Source organism: Chiloscyllium plagiosum, unplaced genomic scaffold, assembly GCF_037043375.1.
Source record: "Chiloscyllium plagiosum isolate Xiang-an unplaced genomic scaffold, Cpla_swu_hap1 HiC_scaffold_17, whole genome shotgun sequence".
NCBI classification, from domain to species: domain Eukaryota; kingdom Metazoa; phylum Chordata; class Chondrichthyes; order Orectolobiformes; family Hemiscylliidae; genus Chiloscyllium; species Chiloscyllium plagiosum.
The window spans coordinates 57,427,485-57,441,761 of NW_028270155.1; the positions used below are offsets into that span (position 1 = coordinate 57,427,485).

At 40.8% G+C, this 14,277-nt stretch overlaps 1 protein-coding gene across 4 annotated transcripts in view; it reads left to right on the forward strand.

Annotated features, from left to right (window-relative positions):
* The window catches only part of LOC122558483 (leucine-rich repeat-containing protein 36-like), a 99,877-nt gene that overhangs the window by 52,158 nt on the left and 33,442 nt on the right, over positions 1 to 14,277 (forward strand). For all 4 annotated transcript variants that reach the window (XM_043707116.2, XM_043707115.2, XM_043707118.2 and 1 more), the window contains one exon: positions 443 to 623. In XM_043707116.2, the coding sequence (XP_043563051.1) occupies positions 443 to 623 (181 nt within the window). The remainder of the gene's footprint in view (positions 1 to 442; positions 624 to 14,277) is intronic.

Consider the following 14,277-nt stretch of genomic DNA (forward strand, 5'->3'; position numbering starts at 1 on the left):
CTAATCTGAAGCCCATCCTACCTACACTATTCCATGTACGTCCATATGCCTGTCCAATGACGACTTAAATGCACTTAAACTTGATAAATCTACTACTGTTGCAGGCAAAGCATTCCATACCCTTACTACTCTCTGAGTAAAGAAGCTACCTCTGACATCTGTCTTATACCTATCTCCCCTCACTTTAAAGTAGCAGATACCCTCCCAACTCCATCTCCCACTTACAGCAACTCAGGGCACAGGATCTCCTGGAAATTAAATGGGCAACAGTCAGTCTGCTAGATCTATCCAAATTGTTTATACATGTAAAATGACATGCCAAATCATCATGTAACCAAAATTAGAACCGGTGATTTTCAATGTGCTTTCAGTCTAAAGGTGATAAATGCAAATATTGACATACATTATAAAACAAGCATTTCTATATTTCTCCCTCCACTAGCAAACAACGCTGAATAAATTGCATGAAGTAGAGGAATGTGGAGATTATCGTCCTCGAACGCCAGTTGGGCTCAATTGTAATTTCTCTGCGAGTATTTCCTCCCTCTTGCTGAATCTACTTGATCTAGTAGATCAACATTGGAATGGTTCGAGATCCCTTCAGTCAAACCAAAGATTTCTTAGTAAGCTGGCTACTTTGCTTCTTTTTTGTCATATATATTCATGTAGACTTTAATATAGAGATTTTGAAATCAAGCTAGATGTTTTACTTCAGGTGGCAATATAATTTGAACAAAATTTTGCTTTTTAATGTTTAGTTATTTTCCTGGAAAAATCTTGAAGAGGAAATTGCATTTTGGTGATTATCAGAGAATTACATTTACAAATTTCTTAATGTTATATAATGTAAACTTTACTTCATAATCTTCAATATTTTTGGTTTTTTAACAAATTATTTATGTCATTCTGAAAAGACTAACAGATTAACAATACTGAAGGATACTAAAGCATTAGGATTGAGATGAAATGGCTATGCAGATTTCTTGAGATAATGAAATTTTGATTAGACAATTCAAAAACCATATTGCTGTGATGATCCTACTAATTTTAGCACAGCAGGAAATAATTTGTCATCTTGCTCAGTAAATTGTTATTTTTGCTGATGATGCGGCAAACTGCTCATTTGAAGGAGTAATATTGCAAGATTTACTGTGATTTTGTTTATTGAAAACAATTCTGAAATAAACCAGCTTGTTGTTTAACATTCATCCTCGTATCACTGAAGTGATATCAGACTTTAGCTTTTGGAAGCTTAGAGAAGTGCATCTGGCCAATCGTTATCTAGATTATATAAAAGGCTTCAGTAATCATGAATCATACTAATTGTGTTTACTACATAGTGGGCAGTAAAGGCAAAATAATTGTAAAGGAATGCCACCTCTAATGTTGAAATTTTGTAGGGTTGATTTGGGAAATTTAATCATTATGCCATTACAGTCTGAGATTTTGTACATGTTTAAATATCAACATTCTTAAAACATAAGATGAAAAAAATCTAAGTCAAACCAACCTTATAACATCTATCAGAATTCATATCCTATATTAAGAACTTCAAAAAAATATAACTTTTGATGATTAGGTCATTTTCCTAGGGTCAATGTCTCATTAAATTACAAGAGCAATAATTTGTATAATGCCTTTAACTTAGTAAAATATTCCACGGTGCTTCAGAGGAATATTTATCACATAACATTTGAAACTGAGCCAAATGAGCATATATCTGATTAGCTGATCATATGCTTCGCTAAAATGATGCATTTTAAGGAGTATCCTAAAGAAAGAAAGAGAGGAGAAAAGTCGATGCAAAGAATTACAGAGTTTAGGGTCTTGACAACTGAGGACAATGCTATCAATGATTTGGGCAATTGAAATCTGGAGTGTTCAAGAAGTCAGAATTGGAAGAATACAGAAATTGGAAGTTGAACTGGATCATCAATGGAAAATCCTTGGGGTTAGGTATGATACCAAGGTTTAAAGAAAAGTCAAATCCAATCTCAATCAGCAGTTGTGAAGGAGTGGAATTGAGTTAGATGCTCGAGAACATTTTGTGACAGGTCCAAAAATAATTTATTTGGTGGAAATGTCTGCTTATCCTGTACTGGTTTTGTTGAGAAGCTAATTTAGAGGTGAGAAGCTAATTTAGTGGAGAGAGGTAATGGGAATGTAATGTCAGCATATATGTAATTACTGCTGCAGTGTTTTTGCACAATATCATCAAGGCAGAAAACTGATGAGAATTAGGGTGCTAAGAATAGATTTCAGGGAACACAGAAGTATCAGCAAAGGAAGCCTTCAAGGCTAATTTTCTGGCTCTGATTGTATAGCTAAAAATTGAACCAAGCAGGTATAAACTCACCCAGCTGAATAATAATTAGAAGAAGTGTTGGGTGGGGTGGTCAACTGTAATAAAGGCTATAGACAGGAAAACAAGTCGAGGAAGGATATTTAATTTTTGTAGTTACATATCATATATTTTGCGACTTTATTGAAAGCTGTTTTGGTACTGTGGTAGGGAAATCTTTATTGGAGGAGTTTAAAGATTTTTTGAAAAAATGAGAACCAATTTAGGAAGATGCAATTCTTTCAAGGACGTTGGAGAGGAAACTGAGATTGGAGATTGAGATTGTAAGGATAGAGAGATCAAAATTTGATTTTTGAGGGGAATGGTGGTGATAAATTTCAGGGAGCTCTCATTCCACTTGATACTGTTTAAAAAAAAACACTTTGGGGAGGGGGGGGGGGGGGAAATCCAAGATGGCGGTGATCCTTAAAATCTGCTTTGCTGTGCTCTGCATCTCAGCTCAGGCAAAATAGCACTTTCACCCTCCCCACCTGTTATTTTTGTGAAATTTGGCATTTAAAGAGCTATAGAATCTGTACAAAACTTTACAATGTCTGTTCTATTAAAGAAATATGACAAAAAATAAAGGTTCGAGTAACTCCCCAACACATGGGACACTCACTGGAGATGCCGGACACGCCTGTGGCTGCAGCTGCAGCCCCCTCCACTGGTGTGTCAGAGTCACTCACTCGTCAGGCCCTGGCTACAGAGTTTACAGAACTACAAGAAATGATTGAGTCGTCGATTGAGGAGACGTTCCACCATGGGCTGGACCTGATCTCGGCCATGCTGCACAAGCACGAGGAGCAGCTGGAAGGCCTTGGATGCCGAATGGAGAAGGTTGAACGAAGGACCTCAGCTTTGGAGACAGCGATCGACTCTTCAAAGCAGCGGATTCGAGCTTTTGAGAAGCAGGTCCTTAACTTACTTGAATAAATCGATGATCTCGAGAACAGAGGTGGGCGAAAGGATCTCCACATCGTGGGACTGCTGGAGGGAATAGAAGGAGACCAGCCAGCACGTTTCTTTGAGAGCTGGCTGCTGCAATATCTTGGCTGGATGAAAGTTGAGAGGGCCCATGAGTCGCGGTGTGTAGGCCTGGTTCAGACCAGCACCCTTGCACAATCCTAGTGTGACCCCACAGTTACAGGGACAAAGTTAAAGTTATGGAGGCCTCCAGAATGAAGGGGAAGGATCCACAGGCCTTAACATACAAAGATTCCAGGGTAATGTTCTTCCAGGACTTTTCTGCGGCTGTGATTCGTAAAAGGAAGTCCTTTGGTGAAGCCAAGAGAAGACTGAGAGACCTTGGTATTCAGTATTCTTTGAGGAATCTGGCGATGTTTCATTTCACTTATGATGGGTCTGTGCACTCATTTGACTCTTCAGAAAATGTGAAAAACGTTTTGGACGCTTTAAAGTAGACTGGATGACTTAAAGGATGTGGACAATAGTCTCTCTATTTTTTCTTTTCTCTCCTTTTCTTAAAGTGTTGCTGAATTTTTTCTGATATCAGTGGAGATGGTTAGAGTGCCTACTTTAATTTCCTTGTTAATTTTTTTCTTTCCTTTTGTGGCTTGGGTTTGGGATGCAGCTCAAGCTGGAAGGAGTTATGAAGGTGTTGTTGGGATATGTAAGTGCTCCCTGTGGGCAGGAGGTGTAGAGCTCCTCACTAAGTGCCTTATGTTTGGTTTAGTTTGTTGATTTTTTGTGTTTGTAGTTACTAGTATGTTAGTTGCAGTAGCTTTAGTTTATTTATTTTTTAGACTTTGAGTTTTTTTTGTTTGTGCTCAGCAATTAGTAAGTCAAATTCTTCCTTTTTGGATGTTGTTATAGAGACTTATGGCTAATTGTGTCCTCAGATGGTGTACCTAGAGCATTAGAGGGAGCGATTCACCAGTTTAGAGGAAAAAGGTGCTTTCAAGTCTTAGGGCAGACCTTGCCCTTTTGCAGGAGACTCATCTTGATGAGAAGGAACATCTGAAATTGCAGCAGGGTGTGTTTGATTAGGTGTATTTCTCCTCTTTCAACCCTAGGACTAGGGGAGTGGTCATACTTACTCGGAAGAATCTTCCATTTAAGTTGGTGGATCGGATTAAAGATGAGTATGGGCAGTTCGTCATTCTTAAAGCCTCAATACATGGAGAAGAGTATGGTATTTTGAATGTTTATTGTTCCCCGGCACATCCCCTTAAATTTTGATGGATGCATTCTCCAAACTGCTGGCTCTTGCACCGCAGCAGATTATTATAGACAGAGACTTTAATTGTCTTATGGATCCCATGGTTGATAGAAAGCCTAGAGGCCCCTCAACACTTGCTTTACAATCTAAGCAACTCGTGGACTTGTATGTGGAATTGGGAGCGGTGGATGTCTGGAGGTGTCTCCTCCCCACGGGTAGGGAGTTTGTTCTTTCCTAATCTGCACAAGTGGCGGCACGGTGGCACAGTGGTTAGCACTGCTGCCTCACAGCGCCAGAGACCCGGGTTCAATTCCCGACTCAGGCGACTGACTGTGTGGAGTTTGCACATTCTTCCCGCGTCTGCGTGGGTTTTCTTGCGGGTGCTCCGGTTTCCTCCCACAGTCCAAAGATGTGCAGGTCAGGTGAATTAGCCATGCTAAATTGCCCGTAGTGTTAGGTAAAGGGGTAAATGTAGGGGAATGGGTGGGTTGCGCTTCGGCGGGTCGGTGTGGACTTGTTGGGCCGAAGGGCCTGTTTCCACACTGTAATGTAAGCTAATCTAATCTAAGTGTCACACTAGGATTGATCTTTTCTTAACCCCTGTGTTAGCCTTGGATTCGGTAACATTTTGTACAACTGGAAATATTACTATTTCTGACAATGCTGCAGTATACTTAGAAATTGGGGTTAAGGGCAATGTTACAGGCTCTCAGCACTGGCGAATGGATCCCTTTATTCCTAAGGACAGTAGGTTCATTGAATATTTCTTAAGTGAATTTAAGGTATTTTTAGCCACTAATTCGGATACAACCTGTCTATTCTTTGGGAGACTACTGAGGCTTGTGCAAGGGGGAATAATTATTTCTTAATCTGCCAGTCAAAACGACAGAAGGGGGAGCAGCAATGCCTGCTTGAGGCACGGCTAAAGACAGCTGAGAAGGCATATTTTGATAGGCCATCGGAGGTTAAGCTGCAGCGGGTTACAGCTTTTTGGTCCACCTTGAATTCCATGCTCACGCAGACAAGGAAGGAACTTTCTTTTGCAAAACAAAGACTGTTTTGAGCGTGGTGTCAAGCCGGGCAGATATCGAGCATATCTTGCCAGGAGAAAGAATGTCCCCAAAATCCATTACCTCAGTTAGGTATGGGACTAGGATGTTTACTTGTGATTCAAAGAAGATCAATGTTACATTTTGGAAATTTTATTTTGAACTCTCCCATTCTGAAAATTGGGAGGATGTTTGAGTTAAGATGGAGTCCTTTAAGAACCTGGATCTTCCAGGTGTTACCTCCGAACAGGCGTCTTTCCTTAATTCCCCTTTAACAGTACAAGATGTACAGGAGGCTATGAAGCAGAGTGGGAAGGTGCCTGGCCCTGATGGTCTTCCTAGCAAGTTTTACTAAGAATTTATAAATATATTGTCAGGGTCGACATTAGACATGTGTAATTACTCGTACCGCCACGAACACCTCCCGTCACCCTTAAGAGAGACTAATAGTTCTCTTATCCTTAAGAAATGGAAGACCCCGGAAGAATGTGTCTTCTACAGGCTAATCTCACTTTTAAATTCTGATTTTAAAATCTTGTCCAAGGTTCTAGAGTTAAAATTGGAAACTGTGCTGCCTTTCATTGTTAAAGACAGCCAGACTGGTTTTATAAAAGGCCGTAGATCTTCCAATAATGTCAGGAGGTTACTGTATATGATTCAAGCGTGTCAGCAGCAGTCGGTTCAGGGATTAGTGATCTCCTTGGATGCATAAAAGGCATTTGATCAGGTCAAGTGGCCATATCTTTTTTGTACCCTTGAACGATTTGATTTAGGGGAGGTTTTTATTAGGTAGGTAAGGGTCCTCTATAGTGATCCTCTGGCAGTGGATCTCACCAATGGTGTGAGATCTAGTAATTTTAATATCTGTAGGGGCAGTTGGCAAGGCTTTCCCCTCTCACCACTTCTTTTTACATTGGTGATTGAGCCACTGGCAGAGGCTATCTGCAGGGATTCTAATATAGCTGCCCTAGAAGTAGGATCAAAATCGTGGAAGATCACGTTATACGTGGATAATGTTCTTGTCTGTTGAATCCAGTGGTCTCAGTACCACATTTGATACAATGTTATCAAATGGGGTTCCTTTTCAGGTTATAAGATTCATTTCTCAAAATCGGAGGCTATGCCTATGGGGGAGGGGGGGGGGCGTCTTAGGAGAATATCTGATGTGGAAAGTGAATCATGGTTCCCCTTTAAACGGGAACAGCAGGGTTTTCTTTTGTTTAGGCATCTTTGTTACTCCTGTTTTTGATCAGTTGTTTAAGGCCAATTTTGCCCATTTGCTTGATAGGATTAAGCAAAATCTTCAGTGATGGGAGGCGCTTCTAAATTCCTGGCTAGGCCGAATAGCTCTTATTAAAATGAATGTCCTTCCCCATTTGCCATACTCTATACGAACACTCCCCTTAATTTGTCCTAGCCATTCCGGAGACTTAATGGTTGGTTTAGTTCCTTTATCTGGCGTCATAGGCAGCCTCTTATTAAATTGCAGTTGCCCCATTGATTGAGGGGAGTGGACCCCTTCCATATTAAAAGATATCAACTAAGTTCTCTTTTATCTTCTGTTAGTGACTGGGCTTGTGAGGATCTCATGTCAAATGGTTAGATATTGAGGCAAAATATCCTCTCTTTAGCCTGTTGTTTTTAGATAAAATGAAGATAGTTACAGAATATTGTCGTAATCCGATAATTATTAATACTGTCAAAGCGTGGAGAGCAAAGCGGCAGAGGGAGGGTAACAGATTCAAAACATCTTTTCTTACCCCTATAGTTGGTACGCTGGGTTTTCAACTGGGGATAATGGACCCCGGATTTAAACTTTGGGCAGCTAGGGGAATCTCTTTTTTGCGTGATTTATTTGAAGGTGAAATAATGATGTCCTTTGACCAAATAACCCGTAAGTATGGTTTAGCTAGCAGAGACCTTTTTCGTTTTTTTCAGGTCAAGGCTTTTATTCAAAAATGGACCACAGGGGGATCCAAGATGGCGGCAGTCTGAGCGGTCTGCTGTGCTGGGCTCTCTATCATACGCCTGGGCAAAGTGGACCTTTACACACATCCCCCTTTTCAACCACCCCAAGGAGAAAAAAGTATTAATTTAAACTTACTGTTTATTTTGAGCTGCTGAAATCACCTAAGACACCTTCAGGCCAGGATGAAGACCAGTGAAGGAAAGGGGCCTAAAAGAGGACAGCAAACAGGCCACTCCCCTACTGTATCAGAGTGTTGCAGCCAGTACTCAGTCTCCCTGGATAGCCCCTTTGGATCCAGCAGGACAGCAGTACTTACTCTTGGAGTTTGCTAAACTCTAAGAGTGGATTCAAGCAACACTGTCTGCCATGCTAAAAAAGCATGAGTAGGAAATGCAACTCCTGGAATGAAAACTGGAGGCAGTGCAGGAAAGGACTGCGGCATCAGAGACCTTGGCTGAAGTCTTGGGAGGAACGACCCGAATGTTGGAAGATCAGGTTTGGGTCCTTCAGGATCAAGTTGATAATCTAGAAAATAAAAATAGAAGAAAAATCTTACGGATCATGGGCCTCCCGGAACATGAAGAATGCGAAGATCTCACTGGTTTCCTGCACGGATGGCTCCCGAAGTTCCTGCAGTTAGAATTGCAGTTGGGCCTGGTAGGTGTGGAGCAGGCCTATTGGATCACAACACGCAGGGCCTGGCTGGAGCAGCGCCCCTGTATGGTCCTAGTGCAGCTCCTGTATTATAAAGAAAAAAAATTAATAGTGGAAGCAGCAAGAAGATTGGGAAAGAACTCGCAAGTCTTAATGTATAAAGGTTCAAAGATAATGTTTTTTCAAGATTTTTCAGGAGCCCTGGTCAAGAGGAGAAGAACATTTGATGATGTTAAAAAAGAATTAAGGAACTTAAACATCCAATACTCCATGAGATACCTGGCCATGTTGCATTTCACCCATGGGGGGACGGCATTTAACTTTGACTCTGCTGAAAAGGCGAAGGACTTTGTGAAATCTTGAAAATGAAGGACCTGAGTTGGGATGGGAGGGGAGGGGGCATTATTGTGAACATTGGTTTGGTGTTTTTTTTTCATTTACCCCCCTTTTTATTTCCCTTTCCCCCTTTCCCTCTTCCCCTTTTTTGTTATTATTGGTTGTACATGTATGGTTTTGTTGTAAATTTGTTAAATTGGAACTATTTTATATATCAGTCGGCCGGGTAATATCTAGGATTTTTTTTAATGCTGTCTCTTTGATGTTGCATTTGGGGTGACTATATTCATGACTAAGACATTTGGGCGGGGGGGGGAGGAGGGGAATGGGTATCCACTCTTTATTATTTGTGAATTGCCTGGGGCTAGGGCACGGCCTCAGCTAGAGGGAGTTAAGATGTTGATAGGGATTGGGAAGGGTGCACCCTATGGGCAGGGGGGACGATCCAGACCGAATGGGGGATTATTTGGGTATTTGTTTCAGTTAAATGCAGTGTTTATTTTTTTACGTGTAGTTGTTTCTATAGGAATAGTTCTCAGATTTCATAGAGTTAGTATCTTTGTAACCTGTCATGCCTCAGATAAGTTCCTTCCTCCTGGGAAACCACGGGCTGTCCTAGATGACCATGGCTAGTGATTTGTTCAGGTGGTGCACCTGGAAAATAAAAGGGAGTCATTCTCCTGTTAAAAGAAAAAAGGTCTTGTTGAGCCTCAGGAAGGAAAGGGTGGATATTGCCCTGCTGCAAGAGACACACCTAACTGACAAGGAACATTTGAAACTACAGCAGGGGGTTATGACAAGGTGTTTTTTCATCCTTCAGTTCTAAGAGTAGAGGGGTAACTATACTGATAAGAAGGAACCTCCGCTTCCAAGTAATGGAGCAGATTAGGAATGATCATGGAAGGCTTATTATTTTGAAAGCCTAATACATGGAGAAGAATACGGTGTTCTGAATGTATACGGTGTTCTGGTATGTCCCCCGACGCACCATCTTAAATTTCTAATTGATGCAGTGACCAAATTAATGAATCTTGGGGTTCTTGAGGAGATTTTAATCACCTTGTAGATCCAGAGATTGACAGGGTGCCAAAGGGCCTAGCAGATATGCCCATGCAGAACAAACAGTTGGTGGACATGTGTGATGAGTTGGGATTCGTGGATGTGTGGAGGTATCTTCACCCTAACGGAAGAGATTTCACGTTCTATTCCAACCCACACAAATGTCATACGCGAATTGATATGCTTTTTATGCCATCTGATGGTTTGGACAGAATATTTGCATATAAAATAGGGAATATAGCTGTTTCGGATCATGCGCCAGTGTACTTAGGTATTAAAGCCAAGGGCAGTGGAGTAAATGCATGTCACTGGCGCATGGATTTATATTTGTTAGGGGATAGTAAATTTATCGAATATAATTACAAGGGAATTCAGGACCTTTTGGGATATTAATTCAGGTACGCTTAGTAATCTGGCAATACTTTGGCAGACCTCGAAGGCATATTTACGAGGTCTGATTATTTCATATTCGACGACTAGAAAAAGGCAGAGGGAGGAGCAGCAGGAGTTGCTGGAGGCCCGACTGAAGGTAGCTGAGAAAACATATTATAATAAACTGTCATTGGTTAAACTTCAGTGGATCACAGCTGTCCGGGTTGCCCTTGACTCAATACGCACACAAGTGACTTAAAAAAGAGATCTCCTTTGCCAAACAAAGACTGTTTGAATTCAGAGATAAGCCTGGCAAATATCTGGCTTTTTTAGCCAGGAGGAAAAAAGCCTCCCAATCTATTACCTCTGTTAGGGAGAAGACTGGTACGATTACCCGTGATTCAAAAAAGATCAATGCTAGGTTTAGGGAATACTTTGAAGAGCTATATCGGTCAGAGGGGAGCGAACATAGTACAATGGGAATGCAGTCCTTCTTTGAAAATCTGGACCTCCCCAATGTGAGTAAGGAGCAGGCTTCCCTTTTGAATGCGCCTCTAACAGTACAGGAAGTGCAGGAAGCAATAAGACATCTCCGAGGTGGCAAAGCACTGGGGCCAGATGGATTCCCAACTGAATTTTATCAGAAATTCATAAACATATTAGTGAAACCACTTCTGGGGATGTACAAATACTCTTATACGCAGGAATGTCCGCCGTCTACTCTTAAGGAAGCTAATATCTCCCTTCTTTTAAAGAAAGGGAATGTACTTCATATAGACCAATCTATTACTGAATGTAGATTTCGAAATTTTATCAAAGATGTTGGCACTGAGGGTGGAGAAGGTTTTGCCCCATATTATAAAAGAAGACCAAGCAGGTTTTGTTAAGTGCTGCAGTTCCTCTTAACAATATTGGGAGAGTACTGAATACAGTACAGGTATGTCAGCAAAGATTGGTTCCGGGGTTGGTGGTCTCTTTAGATGCAGAAAAAGCCTTTGATCGGATAGAATGGCTGTATCTATTTGAGGTTCTAGAGTGTTTTGGTTTGGGGGGATCCTTTGTCAGATGGGTAGCGGTACTGTATAAGGATTGTAACGCAGCAGTTATTACAAACGGTATTAAGTTAAATAATTTTAATATTAGAAGAGGTAGTCGACAGGGGTGTCCTTTATCACCGCTGCTATTTACCTTGGCGATTGAACCGTTAGCCTAAACTATTAGAAGAGACTCTGAAATAGTAGATCCAAAGGTGGGAATGGGGGAACATAAGATTACCCTATATGCTGATGACGTCCTTTTATTCTTGGCCGATCTGGAGAAGTCTATTCCCTGGCTGATCCAAACAATTAATTTATATGGTAGTTTTTCAGGTTATAGGATCATTTTCACAAAATCGGAAGCTATGCCGGTAGGGGCTTAGTGGAGATGCCTAACTTGAAGGATAAAAGGCAATTCCCGTTTAGGTGGTCACCAAAAGGTTTTCTGTATTGGGGAATTTTTAATACTCCTTCCTTCCAGTTGCTGAATAAGGCTAACTTTGTACAATTACTAGAGAAGACTTGCAACGATGGAGGGATTACCGTTATCATGGCTGGGCCGAATAGCTCTGATTAAGATGAATGTCCTTCCCGACTGCTGTAGCCCATGAGAATGCTCCCGTTACTGTTATCTAGACAAGTATTACGGAGGTTTAACGTTGGCTAGGGTCCTTTATTTGGTGCCATAGATGTCCTCTAATTAAATTCATTAATTTCGCAAGCTGAGGGACGGTTGGATCTTCTGGATTTGAAGAAATATCAAATAAGTGCTTTGTTAACTTATGTTGGTGACTAGGTATGAGGGAATTCAGAATCGATACGGCTTGATATTGAAGCCTCACAGTTGAAATGTCCTCTAATTAATTTATTATTTATGGACGAGATGAGATCCGTAACCCAGCAATGCAATAGTCCAATTATCTTGAATATGGTAAAAGCCTGGAGGATAATGAGGCAAGATGAGGGCAACTGGTTTAAGACTTCACCATTTACCCTTTGGTAGGAGCCCAAGGATTTAAACCTGGGGTAATAGACTCTGGCTCTAAGACATGGGAGAACAAAGGAATTCTATGTTTGGGAGATTTGTTCAATGGAGAGGTCCTGATATCATTCAGTCAGTTAAGTCAGAAACATGGATTATCCAATAAGGATCTTTTCCGATACTTCCAGATAAAGGACTATATACAGAGGAAGACCACACTCTTGGCCCAATGTTATAAATCAGATGTGGAGGAAAGGGTACTCCAGTGTACGGGGACTCTATCACTTAATACTTTATATCATTTATAGAAAGGCCATGCTCTGGCGGATATGGAAGGACTCTGTTAGATGTGGAACCGAGAGTTAGGATAGGACATTTCACCGGAGATATGGGTAGATATCTGGGGGTATGTAAGGAAAATTTCCGTGTGTAACAGAGCACAGGCTATGCAATTGAAGGTCTTACACAGGGCTCATATGGTACCAGAAAGGTTAGCTAAGGTTAAGCGAGGAGTGTCACGAGAATGTCCCAAATGTAAAATTACTGTAGGTACTGTCACACATTGTTATTGGTCAGGTTGCAAGATCCAAAGATATTGCAGTACTAAAGTAAGGGAATTAAAGGACATTCTGGGAATTGAAATTAACATGGATCCAGTAATTCTTCTTTCAGGGCTGCCAAATTTGCCCTCTCTGGGGGAACATGGGAAGAGAATGTGTAATATTCTTGCCCATTGCACGAGGAAGAACATTTTACTAAACTGGACGTCAGAAAAGTCACCAGGTCGTATAGGGTGGCGTAAGCTGGTGATGGTGCACCATAAAATGGAACAGTTTTATAGGACGTGGCGGCCCTTTTTAAATTATATGGAAATGGACTTGTCGGCACTATTAGTCAGGGCCGTGGTATAGCCGTGGGAATCGTTATGGGCGCCCGCGGGGCCCTGGGAGAAGGAGACTGGAAGGAAAAGAATATGGGTACTGGATGGGGTACTCCCAGGGATGGGAGCCTCAGTGGAGGTGTGATGAGTAAGACAAATAAAGTAGTAAGACGTTATTTAATTTAAGTAACTTAAATGTAATTTAAGCTAGTATTTATTCAATATGTTTGTAGTTTAGTTTTAGTTAAGTAGATAGGTTTGTTTTGGTAGAATAGTGGGTTGTTTAGTAACAATGGTGCTCGGTTATGGCCTTGTTCTTTGTACTTTTTTTTCTGTTTTGATGGGGTTTTTTTCTTTATATATAAATGTTTTGTAAAAGATTTAAAAAAGCTTTCCAATAAAAATATTTATAATGAAAAAAGACCACGCATTTGACCAACTCCTGCAGATCTGTCACAGCGAAGAAGGTGCTTCATGCTAAAAGTACGCTCTCTGTTAGTACTCTTTATCGTATGTTAGGGGGTGATCTTTCAGAAGATGTTGAGCAGCTTTGTGGGGTCTGGGAGAGAGAGCTAGGGGTTGAGATCTCTATGGAGACGTGGGAGAATGTTTGTGAAAATTCGAGAAAAATTTTGACCCATGCCATGCAGCTAAAGATTCTGCATAGGGCCCATTTGGCCCCAGACTGTCCAGCAAAATTTAAAGTGGGAGTATCTTCCTTATGTTCTAAGTATAAAATAAGTATCAGTACTCTTCCCTCATTGTCTGTGGTCTTGCCGCAGGCTCCGTACATATTGGAGTGCTGTGGCAGGAGTAATAGAGAGGGTCTTGGGGATCGAAGTTAAGAGGGACCCTATCTCTCCTCCTGGGCCTACCCAATTTATCTTGTTTAGGCGCTCATGGGAAAAATACTTTTTAACATTCTCTCTTTTTGTACAAGGAAAAATATTTTGATGTGTTGGGTCTCTGAAATCCCCTAGGTCTGTTGGGTTGACGTAGGCGAATCATGAAACATATTCCTTTGGATGTTCTTACGAATATGGTACACCGAAAAACTGAAAATTTTTATTAAGATACGGCGGCCCTTTTTCGACTGTCTGGATGTAGATTTATCTGCCATCTTAACTACGGCTTTTTTGTAGCCACGACTATCTGATTTAGTGAAATGGATGCTCTTGAAGGAAGAATTTCGAATAAATTCATGTGTAATACTCAATGCTGTCAGAAGTCGGGAGCTAATGTATCGTTGTTGATCTGTTTTGTGTTTGTTTGTTTATTTTATTGCCTTTACTGATTTTTCATTTTGCACAAGTATAGTTGTATTTTGTTTGTATTTTTTTTGTTTTTTATATATAAAGTAATGTTTTTTGTTGGTTTATTGTTGTAATTTTATTAAAAAATCCTTTTCTTTCATAA